At 37.6% G+C, this 27,246-nt stretch overlaps 1 protein-coding gene across 7 annotated transcripts in view; it reads left to right on the top strand.

Annotated features, from left to right (window-relative positions):
* Nucleotides 1-27,246, top strand: part of osa (trithorax group protein osa) — a 101,507-nt gene that overhangs the window by 43,998 nt on the left and 30,263 nt on the right. For all 7 annotated transcript variants that reach the window (XM_068763713.1, XM_068763712.1, XM_068763711.1 and 4 more), the window contains exon 5: nucleotides 25,359-25,488. In XM_068763713.1, coding sequence (XP_068619814.1) covers nucleotides 25,359-25,488 — 130 coding nt within the window. The remainder of the gene's footprint in view (nucleotides 1-25,358; nucleotides 25,489-27,246) is intronic.

The raw sequence follows: 27,246 nt of genomic DNA, 5'->3' as shown, positions 1-27,246 counted from the left end.
TCAACTTGCCTTCGGATGATTATAATAAAATGTGCAAGTTATGAACCAATGTGATTTTTTGTAGACTATAAAACTAAATAATATCTCGCGACTATATGACAAAATCGAAACCCCCGCGAAGTCGCTACAGAGCACTAATGCAATAAACACGATCGAGATAACTTGCCGATACGTATATTGTCAACAATTAGGTTTAATTTAGTCCCGTAAGTGGGCAATTCGCGTGGAAATCGACGGTTTATTTAGCGTTCGAGTTATCAGACCTTCTCGTATCGGCTAATCGTCGGATTTGCAAAATAAAGTCTTATGGCCCCGCGCGGCCAGTAGAATCGTGACTGTGGAAATTGACCTCAATTTGGTCCTTATCGGTTAAAATATAACATTTGTAGCGCTTGGATTCTTTTTATAGTTAGTCTAGTACGTAGGCCGACAAAAGGAAACCCTCAGGAGATAAAATGAACCCATTTAACAACAGGGAAAGATGAATCGAAACGAACTGCCACAATGTCAATAAATAATAGTTTCACGGCTTATAACATAAACTTTTGCACTGCCTCTGAGATGACTAATAATTTTTAATTTTTCTGATAATTATCCTGTTATTATCCGAAAAGTAAAAAATAACCCGCACATCACAACGGTCCTGAGCTACTATTTTACGTTATTCATTTCCCATAACTGTATTACATTTGTAAAAAGGAGAGACACGACTAATAATTTGATGAAATAAAATCCCTGTACATAGGCATCCATCATTTGTACAAAAACCTTCGGAATAAATAATAAAGTCTATTTTGTATTAATAATTACAGTAATAATTAATTGGTACAGTAAATTTGCCGCGCGAGTAGCGCATTTAATTGCATTGGATGTTTGGGAAATGTGAATAATTTATTTTACATTGATAAAATTTTATCGCGGACGTATATTTTATTTAGGCAGTCGTTGGGACAGATGGATGGAGTGGGCGGCCGCATTCGGCTGCGATGTAATTACTGCGGTCCGATTCCGATAATGCGCGCGCCCGCGGTCCGAATGCGCGCGACCGCATTCGTTATACTTTCATTTTAATATTCTGCACGCGCCCGGATCGAGCCTTTTCACACTATTTTATTTCCATTACGGATATTAAAGTGCTAATTACTCGTGTGTCACAAATAACGAAAGCGGCACGAAAATTTCAACGGTTATTTACGGACCTCTTTCCTGCGCTCGCTTGCAAAATGCTGGTAATATCAATATAGTCGCTAGTGAGGGCCGTAATAAAAAAAAAGATTTACTCCAATTACGGGTTCCGTAGGTCGGACGAGTGGGCGGTTTAATCGCACCGTAAAAACTTTGCATCGCCGGTAACGAGGCTGTAAAACTGGACCCGATGTCCCGAACCGTGCCGCCCGAGTCTTGTTCTCCACGTGTCCAACGATCGCAGCTAAATTTACCCAATTCCATACATGGCGATAAACCGATATAAGTATGAGCAAGAGATAATAATAAGAGAGATAACCTGAAAAGCTTGCGAGGAAAATAATAAAAATAACATGTTATGACATAACTACACTCTAACTCTCAAACATCATAATTTCAGTCGTAGTCCGCTGCAAACCCAATGCCTCACCCATAGATTTACAAAATTACCAGTTGGAAGCGCGCCTCCATCAGGACGGCTGCGAGGTCTTGCGAGGTCTCCGCGGCAGAACCTTAAGGCCCCAGCAGCCAAAATTTTTATATGGGTTAAAACCAAACAAAGTCTCAAAAAATATCGTTATCAGATTATCAAATTATTACTTGTCTAGAAATTTTCGAGGTAGAAAAGTTATTTATTAGTTTGCCTATTATCTAACTTTACTAAGGCTTAATGTCTTAGTAAAAGACAGCAATTATATCATACATAAATTGATCACTAGGAAATAGTTGTTATGTTTATTGACTCCAACAGACCAATAACTTTTGGCAGCACGAAGTCGTACAGCTATTTAATTATTTATTTAAAGTACAATTTGTCGGCGCCATTTTACCGGAATGTTTCGTTTTTACGTGTTTGGGCGGCTAGTTCACAAAACGCAACAAGAAATGCATTACCACAAAGTAAAGTGGAGACTCGCATGTCGCTCCTCGGCGGGGGTTCGCGTGCGCTCGCCGGTCGCGCCGTACCCTAGCTGCGCCCGCCGGTTTCGTTCCGTTTAATGACGTCTATTTACATACTTTACTTCTTTACGCCTGCCCGTAGAGAATGCTCGCTTCATATTATACTTTAACATTTGTACAGGAAATTTGTGCACTGTTCAAGAATAAAACGTTCTATATTTGCTTTTCTTGGTAGAAATTACTTGCATAATATTAAGACACACTAAAGACTACAATTCCGCAAGTTATTTGCGGTCCGCTACAGGATAATATATCGGTTATAGTTTTATCTAGGCTGCATAAAAAATAATCATATTACCCATACCAAAAGTTCGAACAAAAACTTGTAAAAGTGTCCTGTTATAGTTATATTAGTGACTTTAATTCATAATAGAGCTTAGAATGATTTTCTCTATTGCTGTATCAATCAATGTTCCAAAAGTGACCACATAAAAAATCTGTCTGATTTTGCTATCCGAATCTGGTTTATAGTAGCCATAGCAACAAACTCATCAAAATTGTGAAAGAATATCGACTTGAATTTATAACCTAGTTCTTAGCAAAATATTAATTTTCAGCTGCAAAGAATCACTATAAGAAATAAATCTAAATTAGGTACCAGTTTATTACACTACCAAGAAACTTTTGATATTGCATATTGTTTATTATTTGTTTTGTAATTTTACTTTCGGCACTAACGATGATGATTTTATTACACATAAAACTGACAATATTGTGTTCGGAACTGTGTATAAAATATAAAGTTATAGGTGATAACTAATCATATATTTCTGAGTACGCGAAATTCTCTGAAAAGATCGAGCGCCACTACATGTCAATATCCAAATGTATAGGAGCTATTCTCCCGCTACATTACGACGAACAAGTTTCGTTTATGACTTGAATGAGAATCCTATCGGGGTTTTCCTTGGGATGTTATTGTTTTAGATCGCCTGTTCTAATGTGAATGTATGGCAGGGCGCATCATAAAAGGGTCGCTTTACTGCGGCGACCCGGGAAGGGTCTGTAGCGGCTAGTACTCCGGCCGACTGTAGCCCGCGACCACCTTCGGAGCTTGTTAATAAATTTTCATTTACCTATAAATTGTAACGCAATCTGTAGGGAAGAAGTTTAATAAGCTCTTTTTACCGCCGCGACGGTGGACCCGGGCAATTCCTTCGATATGCCTCCCTTTTCTCTTGCCCGCTTCACTCGTGCTGATGCGAGTGAGTGGCCATAATTATATCTCACATTTTCTTTTACTTACTTAATTCACATATACATACATCACATTCACTGTATTTCACAAAAAATTATGTCAGAAAAATTACTCAAATTTTTGGGACTATTGTCGTTGCATTCAATTGATCATTTCTGATTCGACGTCTTTACGGTTCGCGAAAGAAGAATAATCAGATTATTAAAAAAAGACTTTGAAATATTAATTTCTACCTAAGATGCCGAGCACTAGGTATCACGGTAGTTAGGTACAGTCACCGTCATATCGAAAAGAGTAATCTTTTTTGCTTACAGACTTAATTGGGGATACGGTTGTATCCCGCAAAAGTACAAATGACATCATTTAGAAACGTAACGTAACAACGACTCATATAAAAAGATGAAAACTTATGCATGCATGACATGTTAAAAAGAAAAAGCTTTTGTTATCTTTTGCGTTGCGGCTGCGACATTGACCTCCCGACCCCGGAGCCCGACGCAACGGTGTCAACGTTAGCATCAATCAACGGCTCGTTAGTTACGTTTGGTGACCTGTGGATCCCGACCCTAGACAATCTCGCCCGGATATTTGTATTTCCCACATCACGTGGTTAGACGCTGACGTTAAAACTGCATGCCTCCCAACACGCTTGTTTGTACAACTACGCAGTTGCATCACTATCTTTTATGGTACTACCAAATGTACTTCGTTATTTTTTTATATTCATTTCAGTACAAAAATATTTCGGCTGTTATTTTAAGTATACATACTATTATGTTTTAATAATCAATACCCGAATCCTTGCTCTGATATCAAAACATTTATACAACCTATGTATTTAATTCCGCGCATCTAAGAGCTCGCAGGGCTCCACGTGGTAAATTTGAAAAACATCAGATGAAGTGGTTCCGAACAACCACTTCTCAGCAATATACGCCTACAACATTTTGAGATTACTCAATTATTGCATATTATGTTAAATATTAACGTGATGAACTAGTTAGTCGTCGATGTTTTAGGCCACAGACGCCAACTGGCAGGGCTTAGGTCTCTTCCAAAAAAGATATCTTTGGGAGAGATTACTATAAGAGGCCACACTTGGCGGGCGGGTTGGCGATCACAGTGGGGAATTACGGTATGTTTGTAAGTAGTTGCAATTCTATATAATTAATGTACCAAGTGTGAATTATATAAAGACTGTACCTCGGGAATCGACTCCGTGACATACGATCATAAGTTTGTCAGCGGCGGTATCGAACGCTGAGATAACCACCGTCTAGTTATTGCTCTAAAGTAATCCATTTTCAAATGTTACAAAATAATTACATTGAAAACTGTTCAAATGTAATAATTAGTTTTATTTTTAAACTACTGTAGTACTATCGACGTTCACGTAATAAACAAATGAAAAGAAAATTCTAAATTTGAGTTCCGTGTACAAAATCGAATCGACCGAGTCGTTAGAATCAGGACTAGGTATATCTGAAGAGCAAGCAAAGACGGAGAGCGATAAATTGGTGAATTAGAGAGTGCACGTAAACGTCGCGTGATGTCACCGGCAACGGCGGGCGCGGCCGGGGCTTTGTCATTGAGCGGCTGCCGGCTTCCAGCGTAACCTTGCACGATTTCGTTTCTGATGTTCTGAAGATTGTTCATGATTCTCGATATCACTTTATCATAGCGCTGAAAGATTTTCAATATACGTACGTAAATTGCCGATCCAAATGGTTGATGGCGTACGATTATTGTTTACAAAATATTTATAATTGTTTCAGCGTTGTTCACTACCTATAAAAAGATTAATTAAATCTATCAGTTGCTGTCGGTAGTTGTTAACTAATTTACTTACTAATCACTACGTCTATTAGACAGTGCATATTCAGCAACTAAGTCTGCCGTATTCAATATCGCTTAATGATTCTATGTCCGATAACTTGGGGCTATCTTCCTGTGATTATGAAACAACAATCCTGGTTAATTGCGAAGTTTTAGTACAAATAAAAACAATCAGTAAACATAAACATAAATGTTTAAATTGTTAAAGATGAATTCGTGTATATAAAAGATTGAATACACATGGAATTTTTTTGTAAAACGGCGCAATGGAAACATGTGCCGTAAATTTCTAATTTTATTATGTGAAATGTATTTTAATATACTAGCTTCCTGTTGGCCGTGATCCAATAGGGAAACCCCTCTACCAGACAAGTATGATAATTGTTATTGAGTGTTGAATGTTTGTAATAGTAGATCTCGAAGTATTTCTCATAAACACTCGCGTTGGTAGGCGATGATAGTTTTTAATGTCGGCAATCATCTGCATTTTTCAACATTTTTACCGATTAAATTGTAAATATTTACCTACATCTCGAAGATCCACCGTGTTGTTTCTGAATCCCACATTAAAAAGCAGTTAGCTTTAGCATTTGCTTCACACAATGATTGATGATTTAAGAATGAGAATCCTATTTTAAATAAAGGTTGCCCTTATATAATAAGGTTCATTGAGGAGTACCTGAGGCTCGACTTTAGAGATTTACCAAATCTTTCTCTTGTCAATATGTACACGCTTTTACAGTAGGATCCCAAATAATATTCAGAAAATTTCAATTACCATATTTAAACAGAAAAGCCAATCATTTGTGCGCTAACGGTTTCTACACTGAAAATGACTTCATAGAAGATAGCACACCTTGGGAATGACGTGTTCGCCTTCGGGGTTATTTATATGTTTATTATGTATCTTTAAAAAAAAAACATTATTTTTAAAAAATACGGTCCCTCTGAGTTTCTGCTTTTCTCCTGTTCTTCTCAGGTCTGAGGCATTTCTTCCGAACCTGTTGCAGACTTAACTTGACACCAACTAGAAATGTAACACTTGCTAAAAGTATTCGTCAAAGTTAATAAAACAGGGGTGTATTGGCGTTCCTTATTCATTTTCTATCTATGTATACGGATTTCCGCTTATGTATTGACACATCACGATGTCTTTGGAACCATAAGGCTTATAAACTTAAAATTTGGTAGGAATTTTACTTTCACTGAGTAGAGGTCAGATACGAATTTTACGAAATTGCAACCATAATGAAATAGTAAGTGTTGTGGGAGCAGATATTCTGACAGCTAGATAACATAATTTAATATTTCTGTGTATATTTTACCCCATGCGCAATGGGTGGGGATATCCAGTTAATTATAAAATTATTAAACTATCTAAATAACTTGTGAAAACAACGTTAGTTAATAAAATGTTTTCACACCGAACCCAAGGTGGATTTTAAATTTGATCCATATAAGATAAGTCACAAAGCTTCTGTTTTTAACAATTAAGAGCAGTTATTTTTATATTAACATCAATTCGTATCTTCATCAGCCACCGTTTTGTTTTAAAAATAAAATATTTTTTTTTTATCTTTGATGCAGACAAGGGTCACGTAATTTGTGTCTGTTATTATTCAAAACTATTCACCTTACTATAGAAAAATTAAGTAAATGTTGTATGTTGTATGGACCTACACTTTCAAATGCATCTACGTATGTATACTAACTACAAAAGCACTAACGTAGTATCCAAGCGTTAGAGTATTGTTTCTTATATTTGTTTAACAGCAGTAGTAATACAGTTACAGAGTCGGGTCTACTAGCTCGGATATTTCCTATTTGTTTGTATCGGCCCCGTCCATTTTCTGAACGTAACGGTAATCACTGGTCACGAGTTTCGTCGCTGGAATAGGTCAGGGATGCCTCAATTTTATCTCGTCAGCTGTCCCTGCAGTTTATTGTTATCAGTGCATTATTATTATTGTCGCATTGCAAGCGCCTGTTGTTGCTTTATTAGTTTTCTCACATTATTCGTATAAATTTATATTGCCATTTGATGAATTTTATTGTTCGTGAATACGTTTTATTTTAGAGCAATATTTGTTATGTAGACTGATTCCAGACTGTATTAGGTTGAATAAGATTTATGGTAGAAAATGATAATCGGAATAAAAAATTTCAGCAAAGAGCGTTTACGTAAGCAAGGAAAGCTGGCAGGGCAGGACTAATTGTTCTTAAGTTCTCTGTTGAGTAGGGGGATGCCTTTAGATAATAAATAACGGAGTGCAACGATTGCGACTGCCACCCGCGCCCGCCCCGGGAGGGGCCGACCATTTTAATGTCCCGGCGCCAGACTTTATATTAAACATTCGACCTTGGCAGTGGCCTACATCGACACCGGGACACGCACACGCCCGCACTCTCGTCTCGAAAAGAAAAGTTCATTCAGCGTTTGTCACTTGCCAGAGCTATAAATAATAAAGACACGTGCTCGGGAGCTAGGCGATGCGGTGGGCGTTTAAACCCCTTATCTCGCACGTCGCACGTCAGCCGCTCAAACGGTTAAGGTCGACATCTAGCGCCGTATATTTTTGTGTGACCTTTGTTTTTTATTGTTTTACATTGTACATACAAGTACTTTTAATGTTTCTCTCTGAATATTTTCACTTCTTCGATTTCAAGTTCAAAGAAAATTTGTAATTTTTTGTTTTGCAATATAATGTTTAAATATGCTCTCATCATCATTATCATCATCACCATTTCGGCCGATAAACGCGCATTGCAAAGCATAGGCCTTTCAAAATATTACTTTATAAATAACTCGTACATGTAGCCGCACTCAAAATGCTACCACGTGTAGAGACATTTTGTATGTAAATTTCATACACGCTGCACCGGTAATTATGGTAATTAAATAATTTAAAATATTTCTTATCAATACATTATCTATATATAGCTTACTCAAGCCGAACGTAGATCACATTCCATATTTATATAATAACAATTTTGTTTTAATTGGTTTCGAGAAAAATATTTGCCGCATTACGGTTTGGTCGGAAGAAGCTGCGTGCAGGTCGCTTTTAGACGGTCCTATTGGAAGTATACGATGGAGATCTATATCCAGCAGTCGACGTGCATGATAATGTCTGTGTGATTTTACTTACCGCTGATCTGGGATTCAAAAGTTCTGACTTCACAAACTGAAGCTTCGCAACGACGGCTAGTTATAACTTGGAGCAGTTATTAATATATTTATTATATTAATATTTACAATAGTTACCATACCAAGCGTTATTACAAAACACTTTAAAATAGTTTTTCAGACGTAAAAACATGTGCGCAACTAACACTTCATTTGTTTCTAAAATAATAAAAAATAAGTAATACCTAACATTTAGATCTTACACATGATATATATTAATTTTTATTAATCATTTGGTTTTAATTACTCGTTAAGTATATACTTTACATACAGCTTGCTATGATATTACCGACGTGCCAAATGAAGCGCCGGATACTACATTTTATTTGTCAAATCTTTACAAAATATACAAAAATGTAATATTGTCGATGGTTTTATTGCCAATTCTGCTTTTTATACACGTGGTTACCAATAATTATTCAACATTGTCAATAGCTTATAAACACGGTTCTCTTAGTTTTCAAGAGATTCCATATATAATAAAAACAATAATAATTGCAAAAAAACACTTAAATCGAAGTCGAAATGAGTGTTTGCAACTTAGCGATAAGAGCGGCACTGTGTGTCGCAAATAATGCAACGGTAAATGAGCTTATTACGGTGTGGCGATTGTAAGGCGAACGCGCGAGGGATGTGGGTCAGTGGCAAGATTGGAGGCAGGGTCGCGCCGTTGCATAAGCGCCCATTGTCTCGAGGGCAGCGAGGAACGGGCACTTTGAGCTGCGCCGAACACGCCATTTAACGTATTGTAGTTGATCGCTTGTTACGCGTCCTTATTGGTCGACTAGTACTAGAAAGCGGATCGCAAATAAATATGTCTTTCATAGACTGGCTTAATGTACGAGCGCACTTTTGGTATGTCCACAGAGTTAAGAGGAATGTATTGTGAAGTTATACTACTTAAAAAAAAAACAATTAAATGAAAATTTTTCAACTTATCGCAACGAATAATGCCCGCTCCACGTGCAAAAGTGCTTAGACAGCTTGCCTGGAACTTTTTACGTTTAAATTAATTATGTCCGAATTTGTTGTAGACTTTTCTTGGACCTGGGCGCATTTGGAACCCCCGTAGCTTTAAGTTGGATGATGCCTTATAGAAGAATTCAAACTAATTTCAGTTTTCAGCATTCTTCTTATGACGTACGTAAGTCATTTAAAGTGATGTGGATAATAAAGAAAAATATGGGCTATCGGCGATATTTTTTCCCTATTCTTATATCATAATAAATGAAAATTACAGTTTCGGTAAGATGGCAAGATAAACCACTGGACGTGTACAAAGTTGGGAACAAGTAAAATATATATTTCAGAAAAATAGCAATGTGTGAGTGAAATCACTCTTTTAGTGATATAAAATTTTTAATGTTACAATTATATTGATGTCAGTGAAACAATGCTGTTTATAGAACAACGTAATGATAACTGATAGGTTCTTCGAAGTAAAATAGTGTTCGTAATAAAGGCGCAGAGCAAGCTTCCAATCTCGCAGGTGTTTCGGTGTCACTACGAAACTGGTCGGGTATCCGGTCCGAGAGACCGAGCGCCCGACAGATGGCGTTGCCGGCGCGCTACGATGTTTAGAAATGCTACAAAGTAGCCGTCCGGCGATGTCGTTGGCAGTAAAAGGAAAATTCCGAATCATCACTCAATGTCGTATAAATTAGCGACGGCAACGGAACGGAAACTCCGAGATGCGTCCGCTGATGTCTAAATTGGGCTAAGTTTGCAGCGCCTACACGACAGCGCGCCGCAGCACTAATTGTCTAATTACGCGGCCGCAGTGCCCGCCGCTTATGTAAGTAACGGCTACATAATCGCTCCGGAGGAATTCGATCGTAAACACGCTCGCTAACCTACTAAAACATATTTCTTTTATTTTGCACCGAGCTGCTGGCCGCCCCGCGAGCGCGGAACTGGTTTCTACATCGAAAATTAACGATAATCCACCTCGCCGCTCCGTCCTTTTGCATATTTTTCCCCGGAATTTACAGAACTCGAACCCATGCCAGTATGTTTATGGAACCGAAATATTTATTTCAGTGTTTTTATTATTGGTAGTTTATGTATTTGTTTTAAATTTCAACACAAATTCAAAATTTTGCTTCATGTTATGGTCCGAACTTTAAATGGTTTTATCTTATATTCGTTTTCGAAAGATTTAACACGAGTTTTAGAAATGAGAAAATTGTTATCGGCGAAAAAATTCCACAGATAGGATCAGAATTCGGTTGCTCTCGCGCAGACCGTTGGGCGTCTTTTGTTCGGGCCCCAATGGCGCCACATTGGCGCCTGGTTTCATTCCCTTATATTATTTTGATTTTTTTTATCCTCGTAAATTCAACTTGTGGTAGTTCACATTTTTTCTTATTGCGGTTCGGACTACGTTTTTAACTTTAAAAGTAATTTGGAGACAAAGTGTATTAATATATAAATATATCTTTTACGTTTACGAATTGAATTAGCGCTCCAATTGCGCACATGCTATTGACCCGCATTCCCGACGCTGCGTTATGTTTCACACCGCAACGGTAATGAGATGAATATCACAATAGCAATATACATGACGTTTGCACACAATCCGATCAATAATGCCTAATTAATAGACTGCGGTGCGGACAGTGTTCGCACCTACTCAATTATGACCGACACAGACGTGCGCATTTGACCCACATATACGTACGGCTAATCTATACTGAACACTCAAGTGACGGTGTATATTTTTTGTGATGATTTTATAATTCAGGGTAATGATTGTTATCTTAAGCGTTGAACATTATTGGGAGTAGTTATTTACAATAAAGCGCTAACGATGTGCGCCATAGGATACGAAATACAGGTCCATGGAGCGTAATAGTGGTTGTGCGTGCAGCAAGGGCGCGCGGTGTGTGTGTGTGGGGGGGGGGGGGTCGCAGCCTGCCGTCGCAATATCAGCGCGGTGAAATCGCTCGCCCGCCCGCTCCTCGCCTCGCCTGCGCCAGTCGCCGTGCGCCAACTGAAACGCGCGCACCGCTAGCGCAATCGAACCCGCCGCCGTGCGACGCTTTCGACGCTCCCAACTCGTAACTCGGCCTAGACAAATACTCGTAGACTACACTCCCTCCTAAATATAAGTGTTTGTGTGTGCGAGAAGTGCATGTGTGCGCTTCCCCTTCATCTGTGCTCCGCCGTCCCAGCAAGCATCCAAGACGGCCGTCGTCATAAGGCTGCCTACGAAGACAGTAAGTATCGGCCGCATGACTAAATGTAAAATGGGACGATTCTTATCTACTCGCAGCGCGCGCCCCTGTGTGCGTGTGTGCCCACGGCCCGCCCGCGCCCCCGTGTGCGTGACATCCGACCGCTCCCCGCCTGTGTGCGTTGGCTCGATACTTGCAGATTCTATTTTGCGGCTGTGCTGTCACTAGATGTTTGTTTTTATTATCATATGACCGGACTCCTGAAAATACGTCTGTGGCGCGGCACTCGTTTTAATTGACGCCATTAATGTTGCTAAGTTTTAACCATAGGCCACCGACGTTTATGTACAATGTTAATTTATCCTTGTAACTTTATTTTATCTGTTTTATCTTGTTTATATTATTTTATATTTACAAAGTCACACCTAATAGCCGTGAGAAATAGAATAAATTTTGCCGTCGGTCACGATACATAGGCGACTTTTATTGCGAGATGTACCTTCATCTTCATTCATATATATATATATATATATATATATATATATATATGTACAAAATAATGAGTTATTTAAAAATTACGGTATTAAACATTATTTTCCCGACTACTAGTCTGTTTCAATTATAATGATTTATTACATAATACAACAATCCTGTACGAATAGAGTGTGTTACAACCGAAAGTGTTCTGTTTGCTACAAAATAAACCGTCTCATGCAGCTTGATATAACACCAGTTGAACAAAGTGATATTTCTTACTTCGCTTTTTATTGTCCTCGTAAAACTGTCCGATATATCTTGACGTATCTTTGTTTAGTGCGCGCGTATATTAAAGCCGAATTTTGTATACTCTCTAGAATGGCAGCGTTTATTGTACAGGAATGTGTATTTCAGAATATTATAAATTTTTATTTAATCATATATTATTAGCATACATAAATCAGTTGAAATTCATAAAAAAATCTGACGTGGGGCTTGGACACGCATTTTTAACCAAAACGATAAAAAATAATTTTCTTACTTATAATTGCAGCAATAGTTTATTTTAAGAAATTTTAATAAAATGTCTATCGTATTATTTTTTTCGTTGTTAGGAAATTAATATTATCCGACGTTTAATTATTAAATGCGTAAAAAATCCGTAACTTTAATATATTCGTGTAATGTAATTTTTACTACACCAGTAATATAATATTTTTGGTTTTAAATATTGATTTTCTTCCTGCTGTCAAAAAGTATTGTTTGAGTCCGAGCTCAGTCTGAGAAGATTTGGTGCGAATGTGTCCTATACTCTGTACACATAAGCAAAGCATAACCTATTTCTTTTAAACTTATATTTTTCGAGACAAGACTTATTGTATCTATATCAAGTGGTGTGACGGACATTGCTTAAGAAATTTCGTTTCTTTTGTGATGCATTAAGAAATCGGAACGGCAATTTATATGGGATTATAGGAGATACGTTCCTTGGTGACAAAGTAAGAAAACAAATACATAAAATAATCAATTTTAATGATGTTTTTGAAAATTTAGATTAATTATCTTCAGGCTTACACAATGATTTTAAGAATTGTGTAATTGTCTCTGGCTTGGCAGTTTTTAAACTGAACCTTAAATTGAAACTGTATAATACGCAGCAATCGCATTAGCAATTTGCCTTCTAAAAATAAGACTAGGTTCCATAGAACGGATCAATCTTCATAAAGAAATCGCAAAGCTCGTTTGCCATTCTTAAACTTTAATTAATGTTTTTCAAATTAAATGTCACATTCCAGTGCTTTTTGAAGCCTTTTCTTCAATGGGCTGTGAATTTACATACATACATTAAATCCAAATCGGTTTCAGTCAAATCTTTATCAACAAAGTCAATTGATTCTATCGGTTTTAACCCATCTCGTCTTATTCCGTTCGCGATTTCGGTTGTTTGCAGTCAAAATTTGGACTTGCACAGATTCTTCGTCATTTTCCTCGGTTAGAGCAGACCACAGATTTTTACAGCAAAACTAATGTGTGTGGCTTCATTTCTTCTAATAATTCTGTTATGTTTACAAAGAATTTGCTATGTCAAAATTTTGAAGGTTCGTCTAATGTAATGTAAGCTCCATAAAGGCCTACACTATTCCCTATAGCAAAGCCGTCGTAATGTGAGGTAAAATCACCTTTATATGTGGATGCATAGTTTTAAGTTCGCGGGAATGACCCGGTGCTTTGTCCAAAACTAGAAGTGCTTTAAAGTGTGCTTTCTATTTTTTTATTAGTCCATTTGACGTCATTTACAAAGGATTTTGGATTTGGAATTTTATTTTAGGTTAGACAGCTATTGGGATCCTTTTATTATTATGCATGTGTTATACTTATTAGATCTGCGGAAATATCAATCGTCCACAGATAAATAAGATGTTTGTTAGTGTTTTGTGTTGTAAAAACACAAAACACTAAAAAAACTAAATATGAAATAAACTTCAGATTTTACATGTGAAGTTCATTATGTCAAATGCTTAATTTGTACTTACCGTATTGAATCATTTAGGCCGAGTCGTATTTAAAGTGAATTTGTAACTAATTTTGAAAAGTACGCTTTATCGTTATCGGAGCCATAATAAATGGTTCTAAGGGTTTTAGATAAATAATTACTCCTTAGTCTAATATATCTCACATTATTGCGTATTTATAGTATGGTGTTATATTTGTGTAATGTTTTCAATTTAAACACTGTTTTTTGTTAACGATGAAAGCAAACTCCTTTTAAATTAAATATTATAATAGTCTTTGGACATTAGACATTTGGATACAGGTCGCTTGAAACCATTGCTGTTGTAAATCTATGGGGGAGACCTGTATCCAACAATGGACGCTCTATGACTGAAATGATCGTAATGATGAAATACGATACCATGAGGTGATCTTTGATTATAACATATTTTATCGTATCTTAAAAATATTTTATATCCGTTGCTATTTTCAGATCTGTTGTACGTTAAATTGTTTAATTTGGGCCTCGACTACTAGAAAACTTATTTCGTGAACATTCGGTTCATAAAGCTCAAATAATTTGTAAATGTTTCTGTTTAGACACGGTTCACACTCCATTGCTGGCGGCGCGAACACGCTTTTCGCCGATTACTGCAGCGCATTGTTTTGGTCGCGTATGCGCAAGTAATGTTTATTCGCGTCACTGATTATTTAATGCGATCTCGCGTCGCGTTCCAAACGAGAACGGCTTAAGCGCCGCCACGCTTTTATTTGCTTCGACGTAAAACCCAGAGAGCAAAGAGCGGGAGAAAACGCCGGCGTATCGCGCATTCCTCTGCCGGCCCGCACCGCGCGTACTTATTATACGTGTTACGTATAGCTATTTAGGTGGGCCGTCATTATTTATGTTCTCTAACAGTCGGCTCACTGGTGTGAGTTAAAATCGGAGCAGTCAGCTGATCATGCGTGCATGTGTGCCGTTCTTCGGGAAACACCTTTCGATGACGTATACTTATTTCGTTTAATTGGACAGTCGCATTGTTCCCGCGCTCGTTTTTTTTTTCTTTCTCATCTTCGGTTCGATCGCGTTGAATGATAAACATCGAGCGCTCCGTTTATCGTTTGTTTGTAACTCTTCACTTGTTTATTGATTTGGTACCCGATATTGAAACTGATAAAGGACTTTGTTCGCAATCAATTGTTGTTTTATACATTCGACACAAAGCGGATGATTTTTTAGAATTAAATAATAAAGAATAATATTATAAATAAATGTACAGGATGGTTTGTTGTAGGTGCAAAAGCTTTAGAGTGGTAAATGTAGCTTTTATCAGCAAAAGGTGTTTTATAGCATTACCAACAGGCTTAACTTCTGGTAGTTCAGAGTCTGCAGAAACATATAGTAAACAATATTTAATTTTAGCAGTAATCTTTATTTTAAAAAAAAGTTTCTTTAATGTTCATCACTTTTCAAACCATTGATTTTTGGATACGATGCACATTAATTCACAGCAAATGAGCTGTACATTCACATCTTTAAAGATTTCACACATTTGACCAATATGTATATAGAGGTATGGATATCACAATAGCCACGTTGGTTTCTGGGTAATCAACTTCTAGTCTGCTAGAAGCGCGAACTATATATTGTCATTCTATCACATCATCTAAAGCAGTAATTTTTTCGAATTTCATGTCATATAATATCAAACTCGACTTTGGATTTATGTCCCGCGATATTGCAATTTGTAGGTAGCGGTGCATGTTCATGGAAATGTGTTCCGGACGATGTGTGGGGCGCGCTGCGAGGTCATGTTATTAAAGGTTTCTAATGAGCGGCGGGCCCGTCATGCGAGCGGGCGGCGGGCAAACATGTCATTTGCCACAAAAACCCGCTGCCACCGCGATGATTACCCAGCGCTCGTGCACGATAATATCATCGCGCGGCAGTCGCGGCGCGCTGTCATTACAGTCGACCGGCGACAGCGCCGCGGCCCACGCAATGTTTTCTTAACCGCTTAACTCTGCTTTGCTTTCAACTACAAACGTGTCATCTCGACGCCTACAGCTATGTGCTGTATGCGCCTAGTCCAAGGTTTGGCAATCGGTGGCTCTAATTCCATACGCAAATAATGTTTATTGACTTTCAAAGAAATCATCATCAATCACCTGCGGAACATGTAAATGCCTTTTAAGCAGCACTGCAAGCTTAAAAGAATTAAAAAAATTTACTTTAATAATATTTTATTAATAATTATCATCCATTTATACCAGTATATAAAATGTATATATGTAATATATACAAATAAATTGAGATTTTCTTGTGAATAAATAGATAGATATTTTTGTGAAAAAAGTTGTTTTTATTATTGGTAAGGAAGAAATTGTGGCCTTTTTATAAGGGCTTTAAACTTAGACGATGCCGGGCCCTGATCTAGTCGGACTGGTAGGACAATTACATAAATTTGTATATCAACATGCCACCGTCATAGAAATTCATCATTACACTGAAATAATAACTAAAATATTTTAATATAAATACATTTCCAGATGATTCATAATGATATTTATCACTTTTTATTTTAACTAAAAACTACGTTTCCCTTCATTAATTCATCGAATAGACTGCTGAACAGTCTGTAGAATTCGTCAGGGAAAGTTGTTTCCCGCGCCCGCCCGACTCTCCCTTCGTCAAAAATAAATAACCGGGGAAGTCACTCGACAACAATAATAATAATTCGTTCGGGGCCCGATCAGCTGTTTCCCCGACACCGACCCGGCAAACAGGTGGTCTATAAAGACATTCCATGAAGTGTGCTACTTATCTTTACGGAACCTTCTACTATAATATTCACCCGCTCGCTCTGCACCCCGGCGCTGAATATATAACACGAAGTATACGTCTTGGGTTTTAATTCATACACGGCCTACATTAACTAAATATACGTATAACGACGCGAGAGAACTAAATATCGTCATCATTTGACAGCCGTAAGACGTTCATTAGAACTCATTTCCAATAGTACAGTTGAAAGCTATAACAAAAGTTGACGACATATGTAATTTGCTTTTGCAGGCAATATTGTTAACGATATATAACAATCGGTGAAGTGAACTTTGTATCCAGCAGTTGGGCACGTCAGGCGACACGGCGGGTGTATCTATAGCATGCATGCGTTCGCATGCCGGTAGAGCGCGGCCGATGACGAGCCGATTGCGTAACGTGAACGTTTACGTACGTGCCCACCGCACGTGGCCGAGAACACTAGCCTTGTGAATTATTTATTTACGAGGCTAACATTTTCACACGCCGGTCGATGAACTCGGCAGCGATCTCGGGCCGCTTGCAGCGAGCGATTGATGCCGACGCCTCACCGTCGCGGGTGACATTGCTCATCCCATTTTATCTCGCGAGGCTCGCTCTCCGAGTCGATACGTCGTATTGTTTTTATAAACGGTCGGTTACTCCTTAATAAACATCACACACGTAATGTGTATTGTTAGCGGAAATCAAATTTAAAAAAGTAAAATGTGTTTACTACATTAAGTTTTCGGTAGTGTGTCTATTAAATATAATCGGTTTGGGAAGAAGAACTATAATTAGTAATGCTGTTTACCCCTTACGGGCGCCCTCAGTCTAAATATATTTGTCTTAACAATGCTCTGGGGCTCCCTTGTGAACATTTGGCCGGACCATGGATAACATTATTTACTTCCGGATTTGGGGAAGGAGCATGTAGTGCCGAAGCGGCTGTTACATGGCAAGGGCTCTAGACGGAAGACCTCAGCCTTAGTCACACAAAACATAGAAAAAGTCGTTGTTGCTATGCGCAATTCTCGGTTTTCAAAAAGAAAACAGCTGATGCAGCACCTGCGTAAACTTAGTAGGCATCTTTTTTTATTTAATTTTTAACTAATCTAGGAATTCTTGATTAATGTAAAAATTAAATAGAAATCTTTTTGATTTACTTCTAAAAAAGAATTGTTATTTAACTACGATTTAAAGTTATAAATAATTATAGATCGATAATACGTATATTAAAGAACAATAATCATACTACTTTCTTATTAAGCCTATCAAGGTTTGTCCTGCTACATTTAATATCAATGTAACTGATGACAGTTGTACTGCTACTGCATACAGATAATTTTAAAAATCCGAATATACTTTCGATGAATGTTGACTACAAGAATTTGTGAGGCAGTGCAAGACCGGCCATAGTGGCGATATTAGGGAAAGTTCATGCGCGTCCAGTGAGCGTCTATCGGCTGAAATAATAATGATTAATCTTATTAAGCCACTAGAAGTACAAACTTGTGAATGATAAGCCAAACTACGTTCAGATGCCCTCCAAATTTGAATAATTTAATATCCTCTCGCTATCACATTGCTACACTAATAGAAGTCTCAATGTTACCTAGATTGCTTACAAAAGTGCGTTGTGCCGTCCAAACGGCAACATTATTATCACGTTATTCATTTAGCGCGATACATAAAGACTAACAATAAAGCTTGCCTCCGTACTGACGCTTCTCGAAGTAGAAGTAGTGTATAAGGTATTTGCGGTTGCGTATATGGGAGCGCGGCGTCCATCGGCTGGCTATTTATAGTGCCCGTTGCCCTGGAGCGTGGTTTACGTGCCACTGACCTAGCCCTACTATTTGCAGCAGTCATCTGGGTAGACGTGCGCCCTGCACACGGACACGCCTCCCGGACCCGATGCGACCGATGCAATAGATTACAACGCGCTCCACTCACTATGCCTAATTTTAATTCCTACATGGTGGAGTGAGTGATGCTCTTAAGGGTGTTTACGTTATTTTAGTGTCCTGAACTTGTTTTCCTGAAATTTGTATTTCACCATTTATTCACTATATACAGCATGATTGGTTATTGGTGTAATGGCTTTAAACTGGTGAATGTATAGCTCATTTGTTGTGTATTAATGTATGATATTCCCTATCCAAAAATGAATGGTTTTAGAGATACTATAAGTAAAAGCGTTATCAAAATTCGGATTACTACATATTAATATGAGTTATTACTTACTATCTGTCCCAAACTCTACTGTTAGATATTACTGGCCCATTGCATACCTACAGAAAAAATAATTTATGTAACATTTTTCAGAATAATGACTATTTGATGATTGGTAATAGTTGCAAAGCTTTTAAGATTTTGTTTTGCTGTCAAATGAGTTATTCATTTACCCCTTTAAGGCATACTTCTAACCAATAAACCTGTATATACCTTAACGCACAAGAATAAATTTGCTTATAACCTACTGTGATACGACGTCCTAATTATATTTCATATTATCATATATGCAATTTATCTTATTGGTTATTTTATAACCGCCATGTTTATGAAACTTCTTATTTTAATCGAATGTGGACATCGAATGATTTAAAAAGAACTTTTATATTCAAAAAATGACCTATATTTTTGTGAAAACTCATTGTTGAGAAAAAATGTTCTTGGTAGTCAAAAAATACTTCAAAAATCTTTTATGGCCTTATGTATTCTACTGTATTTTATCGCACTGCACTATACATTACTGTTATTAACTGTATCGGAATGGACTATACTGAGGATTGTTACCTACCAAAATTCCCCGATGCGAACTAAGCAAACGTGGCGCCAAAAATACCATGCGAACCTGTTTTTCCACGACGACTTCCTTCGCTGCAGAGCTCGCGATCAATATCTAGTTAGGTAATTTCCTTATATTCTTATTTATCCCATTAAAATTAATTTATTTATCTTTACATTTAATTGATGTTTACGATAGAACGCGTTAATATCTAATTATTTATTGTAAATCATGGCAAGTTTATTCCGTTATTTCCGTTATGCTTTTTTATTTCTAAATATGTCTGTTGTTTTTGGTAATTTATTACCTAGATTTTAATGAACCTACCGAGAAGCTATTTTACTTTCTTATCGGAGACGAAAGTAAACGGACTTAGTCGTCAAAGTGAGTACAAAGCTACGTTCATCCCAGCATGTTTTAAGTTCACAATGCCTCGTAATATATTTTTTGGTCTTAGCTGTTAAGGCTGATTAGTCCACTTAGCCGTCGCATTAAAACGCCACTTTGAATTAAGAGCCTCCCGTCGCTGAAAGTGCACATGCTGAATATACGAGCGTATGTAGGTTCACCATGTCTCACGTCTGTTACTCAGACATCTAATTGTTTCGGATTCTTAAGTTATATTGACATTATTACTTTAATATGAATATTCACCATCATTTCAGTCGTATGACGTCCACTGTTGGTTCAGAGAATTCCCCCTGTCGGCTGAAAGTTGCTTGCTTATAAATTTTATTGGGAGATTAACTATAATTATCAATTTGATTACAAAATATAATAGACTTAATTTAGATCACTTTTAGTGAATAGTATAATGGTTTGTTAAAGTTTCGTTATCTAATAAAAATAATATTATTGTATAATTTTAAATTATGGTCTTATTGATTTAGAGGTCGACATTTTTAATCAATCATAATGTATCGTAACTAACGGGATATAATAATTCAGAACAAAGCGGAAAACAAAGTAAATTAACATGAACCGTAACCTTAAAGATGCTGAGGTAAAAATGTACAGGTAATTCGAACGCAGACTCTTGCACTATTTGGGCCAAGTGCAGTCGGCCGTCGTTCTTATAACGCGGGTACTTGATTAATTTTATGAGCCGCGTTATTCACGTTTGAAAACAAAATATGAGAAGACGAGTATGGTGTTTGAACCACGCACATGGGTGTTTATATGTTTATACTGTTAGGTGACAGATAGAGAGTCGCGGTGATATTTACATAGAAAGCCACGCGCGAAAATAATTATTATATGTGCCATTACCTTGGCCATGACCGTGATACAATGAAATCATTATACAATGTAACAATAATTTTGCATTCAAATTTTATAAAAGATTTCAGCAATATAGTGAGCGAATGTTTTCTAACTCTGCCATAACGAGATAATTATGAATTTATTGATAACCATTTTAACTGATGCATTCTCGCCGCTATTTAAAAGTAGATAGCGATTAGTCAAACAGTCGAGCGCCGTGGATGTATAATTCCGAATCATTCCTACGATCATACACGGTTATAAAGATATACAATCATCATAGAGTATTTCTTTACGTTGCTTATACATCGATTTTTAGTTTTATAGTTATGATACTTCGGAATGTGAAGTTTGAACATTAAACGAAATCGGCGTACTTCTATTATTCAACAGTAGGGTAAAAATATGTTTATGCCGTGGAGGACAACAGAAACAGAATGCAGATAGAGCGGCCCGGCACGTCCCGACAGCTTCCAACAATAATAATTAATTGACTCGTCCGTTCGTTATCGTGCTTTTATATTGACGTTCCCGAGCGAGCGAGCGAGGCGCATTCGGAATGAAATTTCCATAAAAACTTTTGTGCTTCGGCGGACGTTGCGAGCGCACGTTAAAATCGTCGGGCAATAAAACAGCGGCCGGCGCGGCGAGGCGCGACGAGTCGGCGGCGCGTGCGAGCGGGACGCCGCTATGCGCCGCGCCGAGCGAGCCGGAGCGCGGCAAAAACATCGGCGTGGTTATCGCGCCCCGGCCCGTCCGCCGCCCGCGCGCCCCCCGCCCGGCCCCGCTCAGCCCCGCGTCGGACCGCGCCGCCCCGCGCGCCCCGCACCGCCCCGCATTAACCTCGCAGGCGGGGGTCGACTCGCCTACTGCCTCGTCGAGCGCCTTCGTTCGCTGTGAACGCGCCCGTTCTCTACAATAATATCACGAGGTTTTAAGTTCGAAAAGCTCCGTGTTTACGCGTCCGTTTGGCAGTTTGGTGTCGCCGATTGCCGGCTGTGTTGCACCTCCTCGCTGTACCGTTGGACGCGCGACTCGCGGCGGCTCTCCGACGATTGATTTACGAGTTGGAGGACCCATTTCTTTTGAAACGGTAAGTTTGTACCGACCACTTGATTCTCTAACACCGTTCGTAAAGATCATTTTGACGTGATCTTCACATCAATTCATAACGAGAATCGATTGCGTAAGGTAAGCCGGGACACCGGGCACTCGGACGGAACTTTTCTATAGATAAGCGGCGCATATGTTTTGTTTTGTTTGTTCCGGGGGAATCCTCGCAATGTTCTATTGTTGTACGCTACGGCCGCGCTCCGTTGACACGTGTCAGGTGCGGCGGGCGAGCTCTGCAGTCGGGGTTGCAGTGTCGCGACGTTCCAGCTACAATATAACTTGTATACTAATTGAGTATGCGTCGTGACGTGCGCTCGCTGCCGCTCTACTGCCACCAGTAATAAGGCAAACTGGCTTGCGACTAAAACAAAAAATTATTTACGACTTTAACACTTTCGTCTCCCTTACTTGTATGTGAAAGGAAAACAAGAATAATATTGAAACATTAAAATGAAATTTATTTATTTATCGCGGTCTAGCAATAAGCGCCTCAAAACCTTTGGATTCATTCAAATTGGATATCATACCAACCATTGAAATTTTTTTCCTACACATATTGATGTAAAGCAGATAGGCATTTTTTTTAATCAATTTTGTAATTGAAACTTTCGTTTTTTTATTTTTGGGGAAAAATGTTTTTTTATATATATAGAAGAATAGTTTCTGTATGATAATGAGGTAAATCAATTTTTATTTTACCAATGTCTAGGTACGACAGTAAATTGATACAAATAAATGGTTTGCAATATTTTCATAAAATGTTGAATTTTGCGAAATAATTAGTGAAATACTGTACAAAGTAATTATATCAAATTGTTAAAAGATCAAACGTGCATATCTAAAATTAAAAGTAAATAAGGTTACCATTTACGAAATCTAAAAAAAAGAATACTGTACAACCGTCATTTTTAATACTTAAATTTTAAATTTTCATCGGAAATGTTTTCGTTTTATCGGTTATCAGATATGATCAGAATCGGAGCCACTAATGTTAGTAATAAAGTAAGTGGTTTGTATCAATCCGCAGATCACTTTCAGATCTGCATTTTCAGCGTAAAAATCATCACCCGAATAAACTAAATTACCTATGCCCTTACTTAACAACGTGCATTGGCCATACCTTGTCTTCCTAATTCACAACATTAACGCCTTTGTTAGAGCTGTGTGGTTGCAAGGCCTTTTCTAATACATACTACTACATGTTACTGAATTGGTACGCCACCAAGGTCTTCGATTGCTTCGTCAGACGCTCCATAGAGTGACTAGGTTAAATGGTACCCGAAAGTGGTTGCCTCTTGCTTGGGCTGTCACTCTAGGAAAATATCCGTTTAGCGTTCCGACTCAAGGGGCGCCTGGGAGGGGAAAATGTAGTCATGATATTTGTGCAGAATTAATGTCAAACTACAGCTCGTCATTTCATAGTTAAAATTAGTATGGTTAAATACCATTTTTGCTCTTAAAGCACTTATGGCAACAGAAGGGAAAGGAAAACCGCCGGCAGGGACTCGTGAGAATGAACGAAAGTGGACTTCAAGTGAAGGGTGAACCTGAGTGGCCGTCGTGCGCGGACTAGATTAAAGTATTTCTTATGCCTTTTTACTTAATATCGACCTACATTATAATACTAACCGGTAGTCGGCATGAAGTTGTAAAAAATTGTGTGGTAGGAATTTAAAAGACTGTTTTACGGAATCAATCGTAATTATCAGATTCATTATATTTTCTGACCAAACTGTATTAGCTAACATGTAATGAAGATTGTAAATTTATCTAAAATTCATTCATACTAGTTAAGAATGTAATAGTCTTGATGTATGTATGTATATAAAAATCGCTCATTCCGTTGTACAGTTGTAGGCTATGGTCGGATTACTAAATATTTCTTAGTATGCAAAGCTTAAAGGTGTATGTATAATCAGGCCATCTCTTAATCAATTTTCCATTATTCGTTTATATTCAAATTTTCTATATAGAACGTATAATTTTTTTTTTCATAAATGTCTTTCTACTACATTTATATGTCATTTTAAGCTAAAAATATTTACCAAAAAAGATAAAAGTTTTTACGAGGGGCTCGCTCGGCTCGATCGATTCGTCATTTTATCTCTGAGAGAGAATCGAAACGTCACTAATATCTCCGTGCAAATAGTAATGCACCAAGTAAGTAATAATTTTACATTTGCAACGATACGACCTTTTAGCATTTTTAGTTAAACGAGTACTAATAAGTTGTCTACGAACGAAAAAAGGAAGGTAACACTCGGATAGTTATAGTTTACGATTATTATACAAATAGTTTATACAGGCTACAGCTACCGCTCGTTTGCTGTCAATTGTATGGTAAACCCATCAAAAAATCATTGGTTTCAAAAATAATAAATAAACGAGTAAAGATAATATAGTATTATATTATAAAATCACAACAAAACAATAATTATTTATTACTATTTCTGCGAGAAGACTTTGTACTGTTTGAAGGTAATGGCCTGTTGCATTTCAATAGAAAAAATAAATTCACGTAACATTTTCAGTGTCAGCAAGTGAGCTTTACACTGACTCCTTTAAAGCCTTTACACCTGTAATCAATCACTCTGTTTAAAAAAATACACTAAACTGTCACGGTTTGTTTAATTTTTTGTAATTGATACGTCATCATCGATGTGCCGTTGCTAAGCAATGATAACGATGTCTTCGCGTGTTGTCGCCTATCAAATATATCCTTACTAATTTGTTATCCTTAATTCAATAATACTTGTATTATTTATCATATTATAAAGAGTTATTAGGTCAACCATTCAATATCTCGACAGTCATGTGGGACACACGGTATGTGTGAAAACAGATACATACCTATACCTTAAAACATATATATTTTTTGTTTAACATGTTGTCATCCCACATGTCACAAATAGGGGCACCACACAAAGAATTGATATTTCGAGTTTGCCTGATAAGATGCATTTTTAATAATTTAACTCTCAGTTCACTTTGTCCTATTTTTTGCAGTCAGCCATCTCCTTGGCTACTACAACGACGTTTACTTCTAAAGCTAAATAATATGTGCAAATATTAAGGTTTGTATGTTGGGTTGAGTTGCGCCACATGTATGTTGGGTTGAGTTGCGCCACAGGATCTCTGTGCTTTTAGGTTAACGAGAACATTACTATGATCACCGGACGGACTAACTAATATAAGGCAATGCACCACATTTTTCAATGCTTATAGTAATAACGAGCTAAGGATACGTCTACACGGGCATTCTTTTGCTGACAACAAGACTGAAAAAAGCTGAACAAAACTAAATACTTTAAAGAGAGTTTGTTTATATATCTAAATTGATGTGGTGAGTTTTTATAGCGCAGTATGTTTTGTTTCAGGATCTGACAGGTCAGAACAGCAATGACTCTGGCGGCAGCGGCGGCGCGGGGCGCTCGTCGACGCCGCACCTGAGGCCCACGCCCAGCCCAACCGGCTCCAGCGGCTCGCGCTCCATGTCACCGGCTGTCGGTGAGTGCATGCTCTTTATTCATGCAGGCTTTATGGTAGAAACACTCGCGCCCGACGTGAACCTTAGACTAAGGCTCATGTCACTGTGGACGGAATACACGTTTAGGTACCACCCGGACACTATCTGTTTCCCCTTAATGGCGATGTCATCAATATACATGATTAGCGCGCGGTGACTTACTACTCGAGCACGTATCCGTTTCTTCTTGATGGCGGATAAGATTAGAGCGAAGTGTGATCGAGCTTGTGTATTTACATATCTACAAAGAATATCTACAATTTAGACTCGCACGTAACTGCAGCGATCATATCATGGATGGCGTTTGAATTAAAATCGGCCTGCTAATTTGAATTCGAACACCGATTTTAATTGTCCTTAGTGGCCGTCCGTAGTAATACGGAGCGTTAAAGATACACTTATTTTTTAGTGGACTGAATATTTAAGACTCGGAGAGTAATGGATTATAATAATCGTTTGGTACGGGGTTAAATAATTAAAAATAGTTATGGGTATTATAAAAAATATTTGTTATAAATATTAAACGATAACCCAACAATTCACAAAACTATTTTACACTGAGTTGAAGAACTAAATTTGATTTATAAAAGAAAAATTGACACAGAAGCGTACATACATACGTCTGTAGTCTATACAGATAACTTAGAGTGAACGCGTATCTGCGTCCTTCGTCCACGGCGTCTTTCGCCAAACGCATATAAGCATGCATCTGCAGCCCAAAATATTAAGTTATTCGACATATTTTATTCTTACACTGATACGAACGCTACCGCTCGGAGTTTTTGTGTTAACTACTGAGGCTTATTGTACACACGTATTTTTAAAGTGAAAATCAAAGGTTAATGCGCCGTACCTAAGCACGGATATCCAGGTTATGTGGATTACTGCGGGAGCTTGTTGATTTAATGGCAACGAAACGGCGCCGCCGCCGCATACGCTGTCGTGTGTTTTCTATAAGCATAATATGTAAAGATAATATTTTTCTTGTGAGGAACCACGGTTAGTACGTTTGTAGTTAGGTTAGTACAGAATTATCCCAACTAAGCAATACCAGGATGTATCGTACATTTTCCTAACCGTACGGCTAACACGACGCATGGTTAAGAAATCGTGCTTTGGAAGACAGGTGTTGTTACTCTATGACTTCTGATAATGTTTGCTTCTTTTTCGAAGAGCACTATCTCGCGGGCATGCTGTATCCGCAGCCCTAACATTGATGAAAATGGCAAAAATACATACGAATGTTGAAAAAGACAGAACATTAAAATTTGTTCGCTGTTGTTTATATATATTTTTTCAGCTGTCGTTGTAGTTCTACCTTTATTACATTAATTATTCTTATATTATTTTATTAATAAACAAGTACTTAACAAATCGAACAGAATTTAATGAAGTCTTGGCTTAAAGTAAAATTGGTTAAGATCTACTTATTATTGGAATCTGTTTGTTTCTTAACTTGATGGCTTATAGCAACTTTAGTATATTTATGATGTGTGACAAGCTATAAAATGTATACAGTAGTCATTTACCTTTAAATCTAAATAAATACCATCTATTAATTAAAACTGTAGTTTTCTAACAAACGTTTAATGAATGTCAAAAATATTGACAAATCGTAGCAAATAGTGTAAAAGTAATCTGATTACTCGTAAACGTAAAGTCCGTTGCTAAGCAATTGTGTAATCACTTGAATATGAATGGCATGGCAACATTAATTCGTGCAATTGAGACCGCTCAGC

Source organism: Battus philenor, unplaced genomic scaffold, assembly GCF_028537555.1.
Source record: "Battus philenor isolate CCGP_79_NKW_IND1 unplaced genomic scaffold, ilBatPhil1.0.hap1 SCAF_18, whole genome shotgun sequence".
Taxonomy (NCBI): domain Eukaryota; kingdom Metazoa; phylum Arthropoda; class Insecta; order Lepidoptera; family Papilionidae; genus Battus; species Battus philenor.
The sequence above is the reverse complement of the archived record's forward strand: the minus strand, read 5'-3'. Positions and strand labels throughout refer to the sequence as shown.